The sequence below is a fragment of the Camelus bactrianus genome, chromosome 15 (genome assembly GCF_048773025.1).
Source record: "Camelus bactrianus isolate YW-2024 breed Bactrian camel chromosome 15, ASM4877302v1, whole genome shotgun sequence".
In the NCBI taxonomy this organism is placed as follows: Eukaryota; Metazoa; Chordata; class Mammalia; order Artiodactyla; family Camelidae; genus Camelus; species Camelus bactrianus.
In genome coordinates, this window is record NC_133553.1 from 66,433,647 (window position 1) to 66,451,175 (window position 17,529).

At 49.6% G+C, this 17,529-nt stretch overlaps 1 protein-coding gene across 3 annotated transcripts in view; it reads right to left on the reverse strand.

The window, feature by feature from the left end:
* RAB11FIP5 (RAB11 family interacting protein 5) overlaps positions 1-16,662 on the reverse strand; it is a 40,023-nt gene extending 23,361 nt beyond the window's left edge. Inside the window, exon 1 of one of the 3 annotated variants that reach the window (XM_074341311.1) lies at positions 15,347-16,662. In XM_074341311.1, the coding sequence (XP_074197412.1) occupies positions 15,347-15,777 (431 nt within the window). In that variant the 5' untranslated portion in view covers positions 15,778-16,662. The remainder of the gene's footprint in view (positions 1-15,346) is intronic. The other 2 variants (XM_074341312.1, XM_074341313.1) reach the window with 2 other exon arrangements.
* Between the last annotated feature and the right edge of the window lie 867 nt (positions 16,663-17,529).

Below are 17,529 nucleotides of genomic sequence, written 5' to 3' on the forward strand. Positions count from 1 at the left end.
TGACCCTCAAACACCCTGCATGCCAATGAAGGTGACTCCAGAGAAACAAAAACAGCCCCGTGCACCTGCCAGCCAGCGAGCAGGCAGCTCCCGGAGCGTGCTGTGCTTGTGTCCCCAGCACCACAACCTCCACCCTCCCCATGCTGGTCCTCACCTGAGCCTCACCTGCCATGGCTACAGCCCACCAGGTCTGCAGCAGCTTCCCTCTTCAGGCTGCGGCCGCCAGCCTGGCCTCCTCAGAGACAGGCCTCACCCCAGGGTAGGGAACAGCCACCACTATGCTGGGGATGAGGGGCCCGCAATGCTGACAATGGCAGGAATCGAACCTCACCCCAAGACAAATGAGGCTAAGAGGACCTAAGAAGATAGTCATGCTGCCCAATGTACTGGCTGGAGAATCTTCTAGAAGGGAAAGTGAAGAAGCAGCCTGAAGGAAAGACATACTGATCCAGTTCCCCTTCCACGCCTCACTCTCCCCGCCGAGCTTCCCTAGGGAGTTAGTACAAATGGGGGGCTGCAGTGTCCCAGGGGGGAGAAGACACGCTACTCAAAAAGCAGATGTTGGAGAAAACGCCAAGACATCTGTCCATAACATTCTTATGGACATAACAGTCTGCTCCTCCAGGCCAGCTATCAGCCACTTCAAGCAGTGCTGTGTATTTTAAATCATGTGCCTTCAGAGATATTTCACCCTGTCCCCCTTCCCCAGGCTCACGAAGCCCTGCAATTTCTGCTTTGGCAGGAAACTCCTGCCACATAAATGACTAGTGTCAGGCACGCTGTCGTGGGGCAGGGTGGATTTCTAATTTGAAGGTTGTCACAAGTTGAAAAATAACAACAAAGAATCGGCATTCCTGCTATTCCCGAGTGAACTGTGCCATCCTGCCACTCCTCTGTAGAATGACCAAATAGTTGGGAGAGAAAACTCTTCCTTACGCCAGATTCCTGCTGACAAAGAACAGAACTGGAGACCTAGGCGACAATCATCAATACTAAAACCATCGGGAGAAAGGCTGAATGGAGAACTTCATAACGGCTGGGCCGGACTAACAGTCCAGAACCTGCTGCTAATCTCAACCTCACTGAAGCTGAGATGCAGCAGGTGCACCTCCCCAGGCAGAAGGACTCCTCCCTGCAGGAGGCAGGGCCTGGGGAGCAGGCCTTCCAGATCCAACAACTAGCACTCGGGGGCTGGAGAATTAGGGTGAAGGGCACCATGAGAAACCCATCAGCCACAAAGTGGGATATTCTGAAGGACATGTGACCCAGCTCCTCCATCAGGTAAGCGTATAAAACAAAGAAGGAGGGAAATGTTCATTTTTTTTTAATTGAAGTATACAGTCAGTTACAATATGTCAATTTCTGGTGTAAAGCACAATGTCCCAGTTGTGTGTGTGTGTGTGTTCACTTTCATATTCTTTCTCATTAAAGGTTATTACAAGATATTGAATATAGTTTCCTGTGCTATACAGAGAAATTTGTTTTTTATTTATTTATATAAACATATATATAATAGTTAATATTTGCAAATCTCAAACACCCAAATTTATCCCTTCCTACCCCCTTTTCCCTGGTAACCATAAGTTTGTTTTCTACGTCTGTGAGTCCGTTTCTGTTTTGTAGATGCGTTTATTAGTGTCTTCTTTTTTCTTTTTTTAGATTCCACATATGAGTGACATGATATGGTATTTTTCTTTCTCTTTCTGGCTTACTTCACTTAGAATGACGATCTCCAGGTCCATCCATGTTGCTACAAATGGCATTATTTTATTCTTTTTTCTGGCTGAGTAGTATTCTAGTGTGTGTGTGTACCACAACTTCTTCACCAGTTATCTGCCAACGAACACTTAGGTTGCTTCCATGTCTTGGCTATTGTAAATAGTTCTGCTATGAACAATGGGGGTTCATGTATCTTTTCGAATTAGTGTTCCCTCTAGATATATGCCCAGGAGTGGGATTGCTGGATCATATGGTAAGTCTATTTTCAGTTTTTTTGAGGAATCTCCATACGGTTTTCCATAATGCCTGCACCAAACTACTTTCCCACCAACAGTGTAGGAGGGTTCCCTTTTCTCCACACCCTCAAGGCAGGAACTGTTACCCCGGGAGACCTAACAACCAGGCCCAGTACGGGAGGGAGCCCTGTTTGGATCCTGGCTCAACAAATCACCTATGAAGAGAGAGTTCTGGTATCAGAGGAATTTGAATATGGACTGGGTATCGACTGGATGATTATTAGGGAACTACCGATTTTGTGTGTGTGATACAGGCATCATGGTTATGTTCTTTCAAAATCCCCCGTATCTGCTGGAGATGGCTGGAAACACATATTGAAGCCTTTCAGCAGCACTGACTCATCTATACTCTCCTTTTGGTCCCACCTGAGACTAACAGTAGCCCAGTGGAGGTCAGGGGGTAGCCTTGAGCCAGGACACAGGTTTCTTCTCCCTGTCCTTTGACTAAGCCCTGCTCCTGGTCACATCCCTGAGCCTCGTGCTTACTTCCTACTCTGGGCCTGGCACGTAAGATCCTGACAGCCTGACACTCACAACAACTTAGAGGCACAGGGAACTTGCCAGTGAAATCCCATCCAACGAGAGGAGGCCTCAGCCAGAGTCAAAACATTTCCCAAATATCTGCCCAAACTAGAAACGGAGTGTCCTCAAGAAGCTTACATCTTGGTGGGAAATAAGACAGCCATATAGATAAAGAAGAAGGTGATCAGCATCACGAAAATGCACAAACGAAATGTACAGGACAGTTAAAGGGGAGGAGGGAGGTGATCTGGGGAGCAGTGGTAAAGGACACGGTATTTATACTAGGCCTTGAACAGTGGGTAGGAGGGAGGCAAGGAGGTCAGTAAAGAGATGCGCCAGGTGGGAGGAACAGAATACAAAGATGCCCAGGGCTGGATAGGTGAAGATGGCAGAACAGTGCTTTGGAGCACATAAGGGTTTGCCCCAAACATCAGGCTGAAGAGCTGTGACTTTATTCCATAGCCGCTGAGCTGCAGGAGGAGTGCAGGAGGGCAGGGCAAGGCTCAGAGAGGTGAGGCAGAGGAGACTGGCACAGAGCTGGCCGACCCAGGGCAGGTCTCACGGCCAGGCTGACCCGGGCAGCTCCCTGTGCCCTCACAGTTATTTCTTATCACAAATCAGTAAACTGGCATTCTGGTTTATAAAAAAGCTGTAGCGGCTATGCTAACAGTCAGGAGGAGACTTTTCTTTTTTTTAATTGCCTAAACTAGGGCAGGAGCAGTGGGGCAGGTAGGAGGGCCCGGGAGTGCCCCCTGCAGCAGCCACTCCTCCTGGGCCCTCAGTCCTTACTGACAGCACGGAAGGTTAATCGCCTTTCATCCCGCCAAGACCCAGGGACAGGGCCTGATATATGGAACACCTTCTAACACCTGCTGGATAAATGAGATGGCACTGGCAGGGCTTAGCTTCAGTCTCAAAAATAACTTTGAAAAAAAATGATTTTAACGGAATAGCGGAAAAACCCCAGAGGACTGGAAACAGGAGACCTAGGTTTTAGCCCTGGACCTGACTTTTATGGCTCTTGACCAGCCATTCCACCTCTGTAAAAAGATGAGGGGTGGTGATAAAGTAAGCCGATTAGGGGCAGGGAAAGATGTCAGCTAAAACTGTTACTATTCAGAGTTTGGAGAGACAGCTGGACAAGCTTTTTCCCCAGAGGCTCTTCCAACTAGATGCCTTCCCTCTGGTCCAAACCCCTCACTCAAGCAGTCCCCCTCTCACACCATCAGATAGGAGATGGGCTACAGGCCAATCCCTTATGGCTCCCAACACCTACAACCTAACCCTGCCTTTGATTTGGTATCAACAGTAAAACTGCAAGCCAGATACCACTGCAGGATAGGACAGTACCTCTTACCAGGCCAGATGATTCTTTTTTTGTAAACTATTTTTTATTGAGTTATAGTCATTTTACAATGTTGTGTCAAATTCCAGTGTAAAGCACGATTTTTCAGTTATACATGAACATATATATATTCATTGTCACATTTTTTTCTTTGCTGTGAGCTACCACAAGATCTTGCATATGTTTCTCTGTGCTATACAGTATAATCTTATTTATCTATTCTGCATATGCCTGTCAGTATCTACAAATTTTGAACTCCCAGTCTGTCCCTTCCCACCCCTCACCCCCCTGGCAACCACAAGTTTGTATTCTATGTCTATGAGTCTGTTTCTGTTTTGTATTTATGTTCTTTTTTTTTTTTTTTTTTTTTTTTTTTTTAGATTCCACATATGAGTGATCTCATATGGAATTTTTCTTTCTCTTTCTGGCTTACTTCAATTAGAATGACATTCTCCAGGGACATCCATGTTGCTGCAAATGGTGTTACTACTTTTACTGGCTGAATAGTATTCCATTGTATAAATATACCACACCTTCTTTATCCAGTCATCTGTTGATGGACATTTAGGCTGTTTCCATGTCTTGGCTATTGTAAATAGTGCTGCTATGAACATTGGGGTGCAGGTGTCATCCTGAAGTAGGGTTCCTTCTGGATGTATGCCCAGGAGAGGGATTCTTGGGTCATATGGTAAGTCTATTCCTAGTCTTTTGAGGAATCTCCATACTGTTTTCCAAAGTGGCTGCACTAAACTGCATTCCCACCATCAGTGTAGGAGGGTTCCCTTTCCTCCACAGCCTCTCCAGCATTTGTCATTTGTGGATTTTTGAATGACGGCCATTCTGACTGGTGTGAGGTGATACCTAATTGTAGTTTTGATTTGCATTTCTCTGATAATTAGTGATATTGAGCATTTTTTTCATGTGCCTTTTGATCATTTGTATTTCTTCCTTGGAGAATTGCTTGTCTTCTGTCCATTTTTGGATTGGATTGGTTTTTTTTTTTTTTCTTATTACATCGTATGAGCTGCTTCTATATTCTGGAGATCAAGCCTTTGTCGGTTTCATTGTTTGCAAAAATTTTCTCCCATTCCGCAGGTTGGCGTTTTGTTTTGTTTTGGTTTCCTTTGCTGTGCAGAAGCCTGTAAGTTTAATTAGGTCCCATTTGTTTATTCTTGCTTTTATTTCTATTCCTTGGGTATACTGCCCTAGGAGAACATTTTTGAGATGTATGTCAGATAATGTTTTGCCTACGGTTTTCTTCTAGGAGGTTTATTGTATCTTGTCTTATGTTTAAGTCTTTGATCCATTTTGAGTTGCTTTTTGTGTATGGTGTAAGGGAGTGTTCTAGCTTCACTGATTTACATGCTGCTGTCCAGTTTTCCCAACACAACTTGCAGAAGAGACTGTCTTTATTCCATTGTATATTCTTGCCTCCTTTGTCGAAGATGAGTTAACCAAAAGTTTGTGGGTTCATTTCTGGGCTCTCTATTCTGTTCCATTGGTCCATATGTCTGTTTTTGTACCAATACCATGCTGTCTTGATGACTGTAGCTCTGTAGTATTGCCTGAAGTCTGGGAGAGTTATTCCTCCAGCCTCTTTCTTTTTCTTCAGTAATCCTTTATCAATTCTAGGTCTTTGATGGTTCCATATAAAGTTTGTTATGATTTGTTCTAGTTCTGTGAAATATGTCCTGAGTAATTTGATAGGGATTGCATTAAATCTGTAGATTGCCTTGGGCAGTGTGACCATTTTAACAATATTGATTCTTCCAATCCAGGAGCATGGGATATCTTTCCTTTTTTTTAAGTCTTCTTTAATTTCCTTCATCAATGGTTTATAGTTTTCCGTGTGTAAGTCTTTCACCTCCTTGGTTAGATTTATTCCTAGGTATTTTATTACTCTGGGTGCTATCTTAAAGGGGACTGTTTCTTTACTTTCTTTTTCTGTTGATTCATCATTAGTGTAAAGAAATGCAACTGATTTTTGAACATTAATCTTGCAACCTGCTACCCTGCTGAATTCTTCGATTATTTCTAGTAGTTTTTGTGTGGACCTTTTAGGGTTTTCTATATATAGTATCATGCCATTTGCATATAGTAACACTTTTACCTCTTCTTTTCCAATTTGGATTCCTTTTATTTCTCTCTCTTGCCTGACTGCTGTGGCTAGGACTTCCAAGATCATGTTGAATAGGAGTGGTGATAGTGGGCAGCCTTGTCTTGTCCCAGATTTTAGTGGGAAGCTTTTGAGTTTTTCACCGTTGAATACTATGCTGGCTGTAGGTTTGTCATATATGGTTTTCATTATGTTGAGATATGTCCCCGCTATACCCACTTTGGTGAGAGTTTTTATAATAAATGGGTGTTAAATTTTATCAAGTGCTTTTTCTACATCTTTTGAGATGATCATGTGGTTTTTGCCCTTTCTCTTGTTGATGTGATGTATTACATTGATTGATTTGCGTATATTGAACCACCCTTGTGTCCCTGGGATGAACCCCACTTGATCATGATGCATAATCTTTTTTATGTGCTGTTGGATTCTATTTGCTAATATTTTGGTAAGGGATTTTTGCATCTATGTTCATCAGTGATATTGGTCTGTAATTCTCTTTTTTGGTGGTGTCTTTGCCTGGTTTTGGTATCAGGGTGATGGTGGCTTCATAGAATGAGTTTGGGAGTATTCCTTCCTTTTCAATCTTCTGGAAGAGTTTGAGAAGGACTGATATGAGTCTTTCTTTGTATGTCTGGTAGAATTCCCTGGTGAAGCCATCCGGTCCTGGACTTTTATTTGTAGGGAGTTTTTTATTGCTAATTCGACCTCATTTCTAGTGATTGGTCTGTTCAAATGGTCAGTTTCTTCTTGATTCAGTCTTGGTGGACTGTATGTTTCCAGAAACTTGTCCATCTCCTCTAGGTTACCCATTTTGGTTCCATATAGTTTTTCATAATATTCTCGTATGATATTCTGTATTTCTATGTTATTTGTTGTAATTTCTCCATTTTCCTTTCTTATTTTGCTTATTTGTGCTCTCTCTTTTTTCTTCTTTGTGAGTTTGGCCAGAGGTTTGTCGATTTTGTTTCGTTTTTCAAAAAACCAGCTTTTGGTTTGATTGATATTTTCTATTGTTTTTTAAATCTCTATTTTATTTATTTCCTCCCTGATCTTTATTATTTCCTTCCTTCTGCTGGCTTTTTGGGTTTTTCTGCTCTTCTTTTACTAATTCTTTCAGCTGGTGGGTTAGATTGTTTATTTGAGATTGTTCTTCTTTTTTGAGGAAGACCTGTATCGCTATAAACTTCCCTCTTAGCACTGCCTTTGCTGTGCCCCATAAATTTTGTGTGGTTGTGTTTTCATTTGTCTCAAGGTATTTTTTTAACTTCAATTTTGATTTCATCATTGACCCAATGGTTTTTTTAATAGCATGTTGTTTAATCTCCATGCTTTCTTTTTTCTCCTTTGTTTCTCTGTAGTTGATTTCTAGTTTCATGGCACTGTGGTCAGTAAAGATGCTTGAGATAATTTCTAACTTCTTAAAATTGTTGAGGCTTCTTTTGTGTGCAAGTACATGATCAATCCTAGAAAATGTTCCATGTGCACTAAAAAGAATGTATATCCTATTTTTAGGGGGTGTAATGCTCTGAAAATACCCACCAAATCTAATTTTTGTATTGTATCATTTAATTTCTGTTGCCTTATTTATTTTCTGTCTGGAAGATCTGTCTAGTGATGTTAATGTGGTGTTAAAATCTCCAACGACTGTATTCCCATCAATTTACCCCTTTATCTCTGTTAGTAATTGTTTTATGTACGTAGGTGCTCCTATACTGGGCAGGCCAGATGATTTTTATCCCCTACTCTTGCTCCGTGTCCAGCACTGACAGTCCTGGGAGCCCAGAACCTCATTTCATTAGCTCCCCCTGCCTCCGTGGGCATGGCTTGCTCAGCTCACCTCAGAATCCAGCCAGGTCCATCCTCCCTCCCTCCTGGGCACAAATAACTCTTGCCAGTCCTCGTTCTCCTCCTGCTGTAAAGGCCCGCCACTGTCAGCTTGCCTCAGATGAGGACAGGGATCCATGCCTGCTTGGAGACAAGTCTAACCACACAGCAACAGGAAGTCTGTACAGCTGAAAACACAATGCAGGGAAAAAGCACTGGCTTAGAGGTCAGAAATCTGGCTGCCACTAACAAGTCATGTGACCTTGGACAGGTCATTCCACCTCCTGAGACCCCAGTCTCCACATCATTAAAAATGGGGGTCACCCTGCCTGCCCTCAGGGAAGAAGGAAATGAGGTGATGCTGAGAAAGCGTTCTGGAAAGTAGGTCAAATGACACATAAAAATTTGGGTTTACTGTCTGTCAGGGCCTTTTATGGGCTGCCATCAGCCCCGAAAGAGTGAGGTGGCCCAGGACCAAGGAGCAATGACCCTGCCCAGGGGAAAGGAGAAAACCAGCTGGCTGACCTCTCCCAGGGGGTCTTTGGTAGATGGGGGAATAAGGGAGAACTTCTACTTAAGCGCACTCCCCTCTCCAATTTGCTGCTAACCATGTATTCAACCCAACCAGGAGCCTGGGTCATGGAAGACAAAACTGAGCAGTGGGCCTGTAACAGGTGGAGACAAGCAGAAGCCTCCCTAAGTGGGGAAGCCGGACTGATCACTGGTACAGACCAGTGTGTGAGCAGAAGGCTGCACTCGTGCAAATGCAAAGGGAGGGGGAGAAGAAAATCTATCATGCATCAGCTTTTAAAAGCGTGGAATAACTTTCGAAGGTTACGCAAGAGCTGGTAATGTTGGCTGCCTCTGAAGAGAGGAGCTGGGTGACTCAAGGGCAGGGCGAGGGAGATCTTTTCACTGTGTACCCTCTGCGCCTTCAGAATTTTGAACCAGGTGAACTACTCAAAATAAATAAGTAAAGAAAGGCCATTTTGCTGAGGGAAGCACACAGGAGACAGCTTGGCTCCCTTCCACTCTCACTCCTGGCCCAGCCCCACCACACTCACCTTCCCTCCCAGAAACTCCCCCAGCCCCACCATGCCTCACCTGTCATTCAAGGTCCTGTCTCCACAGGAAGCCCACCCTGATCTCTCCAACCCTGGTGGGCTGGCCCTTCCTCTGACCCTTTCCCTCTGTCATACTTTGAATACCCTGCTTTGTAGGTTAATTACCCTTCCTGTGGTTACTCTTGCCTCAAACATATTTTTGCCCTCCTAGGAAACAGGCTATATATTTTCTTTCTCATGTTTCCTCCAAAGCCCTGACCTAAGTACAGAAGTTGCCCAGTAATTGCATCCTAGGTGTTGAATAAAAGAAAGGTGGGGGAAGCAAAGCACTGCATGACTGTAGGAGGAGGAACTGGATGGCTCAGAGTGTTCTGTCACAATAAGACAAGCATGTGATTTCTTGGGAAAGGTCAGTAAGTCTTGTATCTGTTGATGCTCCCAAGCCCTGCTGTACTGCATAAGCCAAAGGGAGCAAATCTCCCTGGCCAGGTAGAGGGTGCCCAGGGCCAAGGCAGAGCTTTCCAGGTGCCCCCACTCCTGCTCCTGTGAGACAATCTAGTGGCAGTGATAACCTCTTTCCCGAAGTACCAGGCAACATCCCTATCCCCTGAGACAGACATGACCAGACACAAGAGCTGCAGACCAAATGCACTTACCCCAGCCAGCCAAGGCCTCACACAGGAGAAGCAAGTCATGTTTACAGAGCCCCCCCAAGCCTACCCACAGAGATCAGCTTTGGGCAGGAGAGAGGAACCCGCAGGAGGGCAGCTGCTGAGCGCCAGGCTCCGTGCAAAACTGAATCGCAGGTGACACAGGGGAAAACTCAGACGGGTGGTAAGGTGTGGTGGTGAACAGCACAGAATCTGAAGCCAGGCTGCCTGGGTACAAATCCTGACTGCCATGTACTGTGTGCCTTTAGAGAAATCACTTCACCTCTTTGTGCTTGTTTCCTCACCTGTTAAACACAGTAACAGTACCTACACTTCAAGGGGTCGCTATAAGCTAATATAAGTCAAGTCCTTAGGACAGTGCCAGCAACCAACAAAGGGCTTAATAAATGATACACTAGACCAACAAGGCAATGACAATCCTCCAAAACAGGGTGTTACCTGCTGTCGGTATGGGAACTCAGAGAAGGTGCGGTGGCAGACAGGATCTCCAATGGCCAGCCTAACAGGTTTTCGTACGTCCCCTCCTCAAGGAGGCCTTCCCTGGCCAGCGCTGAGCCCAGTGGTTCTGTCTGCTCTGAACAGGTCCAGTGCTCCCTGGCTAGGCCCCAAAATACAACAGCTGGCTGTGGCCCTTCTCCAAAGGCGGGGGTCCATCCTCCTAACAAGACCGCATCCTCCAGGCACACAGGCTGCGGTGTCCAAGTCCTCCCCTCCTTTGGCTTCCCCCAACCCCTAGCCAGTGGGCACCCCTCGGCCTCTGCTCAGGCAGAAAGGCCTGCGGATTAAACTGCTCCTCCAGGTCTCAGATAAGCCCCAAGGCCCCCTCCCCCTTCCCAGCCAAAATGCCCCTCTTTCACTAAAACCTCTCAGGCCCTTCCACAGAAACCGTGAGATGCACTCAGGGCCCCAAATGCCATCTCTTCTTTATCCCAAATCCTCTTCAGGCTGCCAGGGCCTAAGAGAAACCACACAGAGCCCCACCCTCCCTAATTGCTGAGCAGCTGAGAGCCTGTCACTCTCCCTCCCCAGTCAGTTTCCACATGTCTCAGCATCCTTCTAGCTCTGACCTTCGAGTTCCATGATTAAGGGGTGTGCTTCCCCTCCCCACCCCCAGGGTCAGCTGAAGGTCAAGGTGGCCTGGGACAAAGCCCCTCTTGGCAACTCCACAGCACTGCTGCCTCCTGGGAGATGGACTTGCTCATTGTGCTCACTGAGGAGAGACCTGGGCCCAGCCCCACACCCACGGGCCTCAGCAGCCCTGCAAGGCCAGTTCCTCTTGTCCGGCCACCCCTATTCCTGAGGGAAGAAGTAACCTAAGGGGTCCTCAGCCAGCTCGGTAAGAGCAAAGCCATCAGGACTGCCAGGTGCAGAAAGAGCCCGCATTGTGGACTTATTTTGATTCCCTGGCCGAGGGGAAGGGCAAAGCTTCTCCACAACCACAGCGTTTTGCAGAGGACTGGCCCTGCACAGGTTAAAACAGAGTACCGATTCCCAAGAGTGCACAGAGCCCCGTCACTGCGATATCTGTCCCGGGCAGAGCAGGAAGGGCTGGGACACATCTGGACAAGGCCAGGCCAGCCGTTCAGCATCACTGGAGGGCACGTCACAGCCCCAGAGTGGCAGCAGCAATAAGAGGGCCGGCAGCCCTCATTAGAAGAAAGGGACAGCCCTCAAGGTCGCAGGGATGGGGCTCTGCCGAGCTGCCCTGGCCCTGGCTGCCTGCTGGAGGGGAGGACAGGGCCAGGCGCAGAGGGAAGGGGAAGCTGCTGTGCTTGCCAGAAGGTGCCACCCAGTCTGACGGGGGAGTCACTTCCTACCCCTCCCCATTCCCGCAGATGCTGCTGCTCCAGCAATCCCAAATAAAGACTGCCCCATAACGATGGGAGATGGAGCCTCTTGCATCCTAAAGACTGGCTTCTAAGTACCACACCCTTCCCTGGCAGCCAGAGCAGACTTCCCCAGCAGCCCCACAGGCCCCCCGCTCCAGGTCCGGGGTGGAGCAGGAGCCAGAGCCCAGGGCCCTCAAGGCCTCAGCTGCTTCCAGAGGAGCAGTCACATCTGGAAACCAGCAGAGAGAAGGCCGTGGGTCATGCACCATCTACCCACAACAGTAACACAGGCTATCTGGAGGCTAAGGGACGGGTGGAAGTCCTCCAAGACCATGCCCACCTTGGGCCAGCAGGCTGCGTTTCCCTCAGGTGCCTCTCCCACCCTCGTCAAGGAGGTCTCAGGCCACTGTCACCAGCCAGGCAGAAGGCTCTGATCTCCAACCTAATTCCTCCTCAGCCACAGGCCTCCCAGAGGCCCCCACAAAAATCAGTGGCACAGGACTGCCTAGGGCTGAGAGAGTCTGTCAGGGAGCTCTGTCCAAGATTACATCTTAATGTTTGTGATGAAAAAAGGGAAACTGGTCCTAACTCAAACTGAGCCCACAGGCAGCTTGCCCAAGGGGCCAGGCTCTAACCATCTACCCAAAAGGCCTAGGACAGGGGCTCTTTACAGAAGGGACCATTTTATTCCACACAGAGCACCCGCTGTGGAGTACTAGGAAGAGTGCTGAGGTAAAAACCAGAAAGGACACATCTAAAGAAGCTAAAGCAGCATCTCCTGGAATTTTCAGACTCATGATGATCCATGTATGGCTTTACTGAGGGGAGAGGGTTATAATCAGTTTCCTTGTATATTAAATTAAATTTTGTTTTGACAACGTTCTCTTCAATCAGACGCCTCCTGTGAAACCCCTTACCTCAAAGAGCACCCCACTGACAAAGGAGCTTCGGGGCCTGTAGAGGTGCCTGGCACCCAACCCCCTTCATCACCACCATCACAGAAAGGAGAGCCCTGAGAGTAACCCAGCACTAATATTTTGAAAGCTTGCTATGCATCTGGAACTATACTAAGGCTTTTATAGACACTGTCTTATGTAATTTGTACAACTCTATGATTGTTACCATGTATAACTTTTTTAGAAATGAGGAAAAGGGTTAAGTAACTTGCATGCTAGTAAGCGACAGTAGGGAGTGAGACCCCAGGCTCTGCGTTCTTCAACACTATGCTATCCTGCCACACAGCTGCAGCTGGCTTCAGAAATGCAGAGGCCTCCCAAGAGCAGCTCCAATTCTCAAACCTCTAGGAACAGAGAATGGTGGAGGGTTGTGAAGGGCCAGCTCATTTCATCAGGAGCTCTCATACCTCTCTGTGTGGACCCTATCGCCCATAGTCCTGCAGCTTTCCCAGGCTCAAAGTTCTGTATCATCTCCTCCCATTACATAAGAGGGTCCTCTAGGACAAGGAACATCTCCCAGACCACAGCTACCAGGCTACCAAAACCTCCCTCCACCATCACTGACCACCAACCATGTCCAGGAACTGCACTGAATGCTTTAACTGCATACTCATTTGCAACGCTGTGAAGGTGGAAATTAGCCCCACTTTACAGGTGAGAAAACTGAGGCACTAAGAGTTTACCTGACTGGCCACAAGGTGGCAGGTCTGGGAAGGGCATCTGTAATTCCACTGGCCCCTCCTCTTAAAACATGAAACTGCCTTTCTCCAGTCAAGCTCTGTCTTGGCAACATAGGGCCATCATCTGCTCTCCCTGAGACCACAACAGCCGGTTCCTGGAGTTAAAGAGTGGACACTGTTCTTTTCCACCATTATCCAGAGCTGAGGAGGGCACACCCTAGTCCCCTCTCCACTGGACAATGTGCAGACTCACTGTCTTAGCAGCTCACGCCAAGGTGCTCCAGGAAGGGCCACCAAGAGTGGTGACTAGAGCTGGGGTAGAAAGCGCAGATGGAGTGGGGACAGCAGCCCTCACCCTCTGTCAGTGGGTATGCTGTTTGGTCCAATAAACTGAAAGATCAAGCTGAGTTCACAGACTTTTCTGCTGCCCACCACAAGTGCCCTGCCCCCTCCAGGTTCTATAAATAACCCAGGTCAGTGCATCAGAGAAAAGGCAGCCAGGTGGGTGTGGGACGATCCTGGTGGAAAAGATGACTTCTACAAAACAAATTAACGCTCCCATTCAGATCAAAGGGTGGTAAGTCAAATTCTCCAAGAGGGACTGTCCTTGACTGAAAACAAGCGCACAGAGGCCTTCAGGCACAGACAGCTCAGCTCGGGAGAATCCAGAGGCCAAGAAGAAAGTCAGAGCAGGAAGTGGAAGAATCAAACTCCTCCTGAACACCCCCCCAACCCCTCAAGTCACTAGCCCCACAGAAGCCCCTCCCCACAAGCTTAGTCTTTTTTTGTCTTCCCCCTAGACCCCCCTAAGCTCACCCCCGGCCCCAGATGTGTTATTTACGAGTCTGTTCAGATTAGCTGAGAGGTGGTGATTGAACGACTGGGAAAGAAAGGAGTGGAATGAATTTGGGGACAGGAGCCTCTCCATAAAACAGTGAGCTCAGAGAGCCAGGGAGAGCTTTCTGCCCCCACCCCCACCCCTTAGGCTCCTTGAGCAAGGCAGGAGGGAGAGGACAGAAAAGGGGAGGAAAAAAACAAAACAGGGGCCAAACTACACCACATGATCCCACACCTGGCAACCAAACCCGGGCAAGTCATGAGGGAAGGAGAGGTGGCCGGGGAGGGGGAGATGGAGATGGAGCCAGGCCACAGCCCTGCCCACACCTGCCCTGTGATAACCGGCTTCCCACCCCAGGCCACAAAGAGCCATGAAGGCCCTCTCCACCCACATTTTTAAAACGTTCAAGGTCAGATCCTTTTCTATCCTAATTTTGCTTTCATTTGAGTCTGTACCAGGCTCATCCTTCTCCAGCAAGCCTTTCTAGATTTACTCAGTTGGATGCCATTCCACTTGGGCAAACCTTTCCAGAACCTGCCCCCACCTAGGATACACTCCTGCCCTCAACCCCTTACCCTCCGCATCCAGGGCCCATTGGGCCCAGGGTGGCGTTACCCCAGTTAATTACTTTGAGGGATGCACAGCAGGTTGTCAGCCCTGGGGACTGGCTTCCAGACCCTGCCCAAACCCAAAACAGGAAATGAGGTTCTAAGTCTGAAGCCTTGATCTTAACACAGGGCAAGTTAAATGCTGCCAAAATAAACGATTTAAAAAAAAAAAAAAACCAGTGATAAACTCACTGGCCCTTCTAGGTATAAGTGACTGGGAGATTATCTCCCGCTGTGCATTAACCACGTGCTGCCTCCATCTCAGGCAGGAGCTTGAAGCCTGACCAAAGTGTTTCCTTCCTTTACTTAGAAGTTCTCCTGTTCTCAGACCAGGGACACAGAGGGGCAGAATCCCGGGCTTCTCTAAGCAGCAGAGGGCATCCGAGGACCAGGCAAGAAGCAGATCTCCCCCTCGAGGACAACACTGCATCTTCCTTCCCCCAAGGGCGAGGCGGTGCCTCTCCACTCCCTTGCGGGCCTGGCAAAGAACAGGCGCCCGCAGGCAGCTCCCCTCCCCTCCCCTTTGAGGAAAGTGAGACAGGCCCGGAGGCCCTAGGAATGGCCCCAAGATTTTCCTTCTTGAGGTTCCCACAGTCCAAGAGCCTCTGGATCCCACTTACAACTTTACTGGACAATCTACTAACAGTAGGCCACCATTCTCACCTCCCCCAGGATCCATCAGCAGCCAAGCATAGCCCAGCGCACATTTGGGGATCGGAAGTGGGCCCCGACATAAGAAGAACCAACTTGTCAGTTTACGCCCTTGAGCTCGAGGCAAAAGGACGCACCGCCCCTGCGGAGGTTCGGGACTCTGCGTCCCCCAAACCCCGCCAGGCGAGGCCTTTAACCATTTCCGCGCTCCCGCGCCCCTCACTCACTGCGTGTGCTGGGCGCGGCCTGCGCTGAAGACCTCGTCCAGCGCCACCGTGGCCTGGCCCAGGAACTTGTCCACGCCGATGAGTGAGCGGTGCATGGTGGTGAGCACCAGCTGGCAGGCGGCGGCGCAGCCCGCGGCCCAGGGCGCCGGGCCCGCGTCGGCCTCCTGCGCCCGCAGCAGGCCGTCCAGGGCGCCGGGCGGCAGCTCGAAGGAGCACTCCTCGCGCCACTCGGGGCAGCCCTGCGTCTTCTCCACCACCGATGTGCTGTACTTCTCGCGGCCCACCTGGATCACCGTGTACGCGTCGCTGGTGCTGCCCGCGCCCGAGCTCTTGCCCCGCAGCCCGCGGGCCCGAAGAACCGTAACCTGGACGTGCGTGGGTAGCCAGCGGGAGGGCCCCGCCGCCGGCTCGGCGCCCCGAACCAGGGCCATGGCGGGGGAAGCGGCGGCGGGCGAGGGCTGACCGAGCCGGCCGTGGGCACCAGGACAGAATGAAAAACTGGGCAGCGGCGGAGGGCGGTCAGGAGCCGGCTCCGAGCGCCGCCGCCACCCGCAAGCCCGGCTGCCGCAGCTGCGGGCAGGGCTGGGCCGAGCCGGCCGCCGCCTCCCCGCCTCCCGGCCTCCCCGCCTCCCCGGCCGCCGGCCGCGCCGCGACGTCAGCGCCCCGCCTCCCGTCCCGCCCAGCGGCTGGCGGTCCGCGACTTGCGACCCGGACCCGCACCCTCGCGACGGTGCGAGAGAGCCGGGGGACGCTGACCGTCACGCCCTCGTCACAGAGGCCGCAGACCCAACGGGAGCGCGAGCGCGGCGCCGCGCTGCGCGGGCCGGGGGCGGGGCGCGTGGCCTCCGCAGAGTGGGGGCGGGGCTCCCGCGCTGGTCTGGCGCCGGGCTGGGGGGCACTAGGGAAACCCCTCCTCGCCTGGGGGCAGCGCGACACCCTCGGCTGGGTACGAAATGCCCGCTCCGCGTCTCCCGGCCAATCCCAAGTCTTCCCTCAAGGTGTCCCTCCCGAAAGCCCTCGCCCTAAAGGTGCCCGCCCCGCCCCTCCCGGGAGGGCCATCCCCTTGGCGCTGGCGCGTAGGGGCGATGCGGACCCCGGCTGCCCACTTCATCTGGAGCCGCGCTCGCCGTCCTCCCACCCGCCCCTGTTCGCCGCGTGAAACCAGAAGCGCTCCCGCTACGCCACGTGACAGCCCCGCATCGGCGACCTGAAAGCGGGTGAGCTGTCCCTGCCTCCAGCCTCCGCGCGCGGGAGGGACCAGGGAGCTGGGCTCGCCCTTGGCGGACACTGCGGCGGAAAGCAGAGTGATGAATAAATGAGTAACCACATCAATATTTAAGTGCTCACTCGGAACCCTTGGGCTGGTGCGTCAGGAGTTGGCGAAAATTATAGGCTCTGGTGGGGTTTTTAAACATTACTTCCACCCATTAGGTGCCTACTATGTGCAAAGCCCTGAGTGTGACTTACACGCTTGGTTTATTATTAATAATGGTAACAATAGTTAGTAGTTACAGACGCTGAATTTCAGCGAGTGCTGGCCCGTGTGGCTTATGTGAGTCACCTCATTTTATCCCCAGAGCAACCCTGTTGGGTGAGTGTGGTTTTTATCCTTATTTTGCACTAGATAAGATCAGAGCTTAGAGAGGCTAACTACTGCCCAAGATCTGTATCTGGCAGAGAAGGGATGTGAATCCACAGAGATGACCCCAAGGTCTGTTTTTTTTTTTTTAACCTTCAGAGCCTGTATTAAAAGTAATATTTTAAAAATAAGATGTAATACACAAATTAAAAAAAATCAAACAGGACATAAACGCTGATGATGAAAAACAAAAAAACCTCCTCTATCCTTCATTCTAGAGATAACCATTTACAGCCACTTGTGTTTCAGGCCTGTGGTTACCTCAGTATCTCTATGTGAAATGCTTACGTAGCCACGTAGCCATATCTAGATTTGTCAGGACCGGCCATTATCTATTGTCTTCCTGTTATGACAGATAATGATTTAGTTCATACTCAATTCCCTCCCTCAATCTATGTGTACTTAGGCCTTTTTTTTTTAATTCCTCTCTTGGATACTTCGATAGTGGAAACCTTTATTTCTTCTTGGGGAGACTGTGCACAGTACCGCTTGACTTCTTAAGCTGTGAGAAGATGTCAGAATCTCCACTTTCCAGGCCATGTCC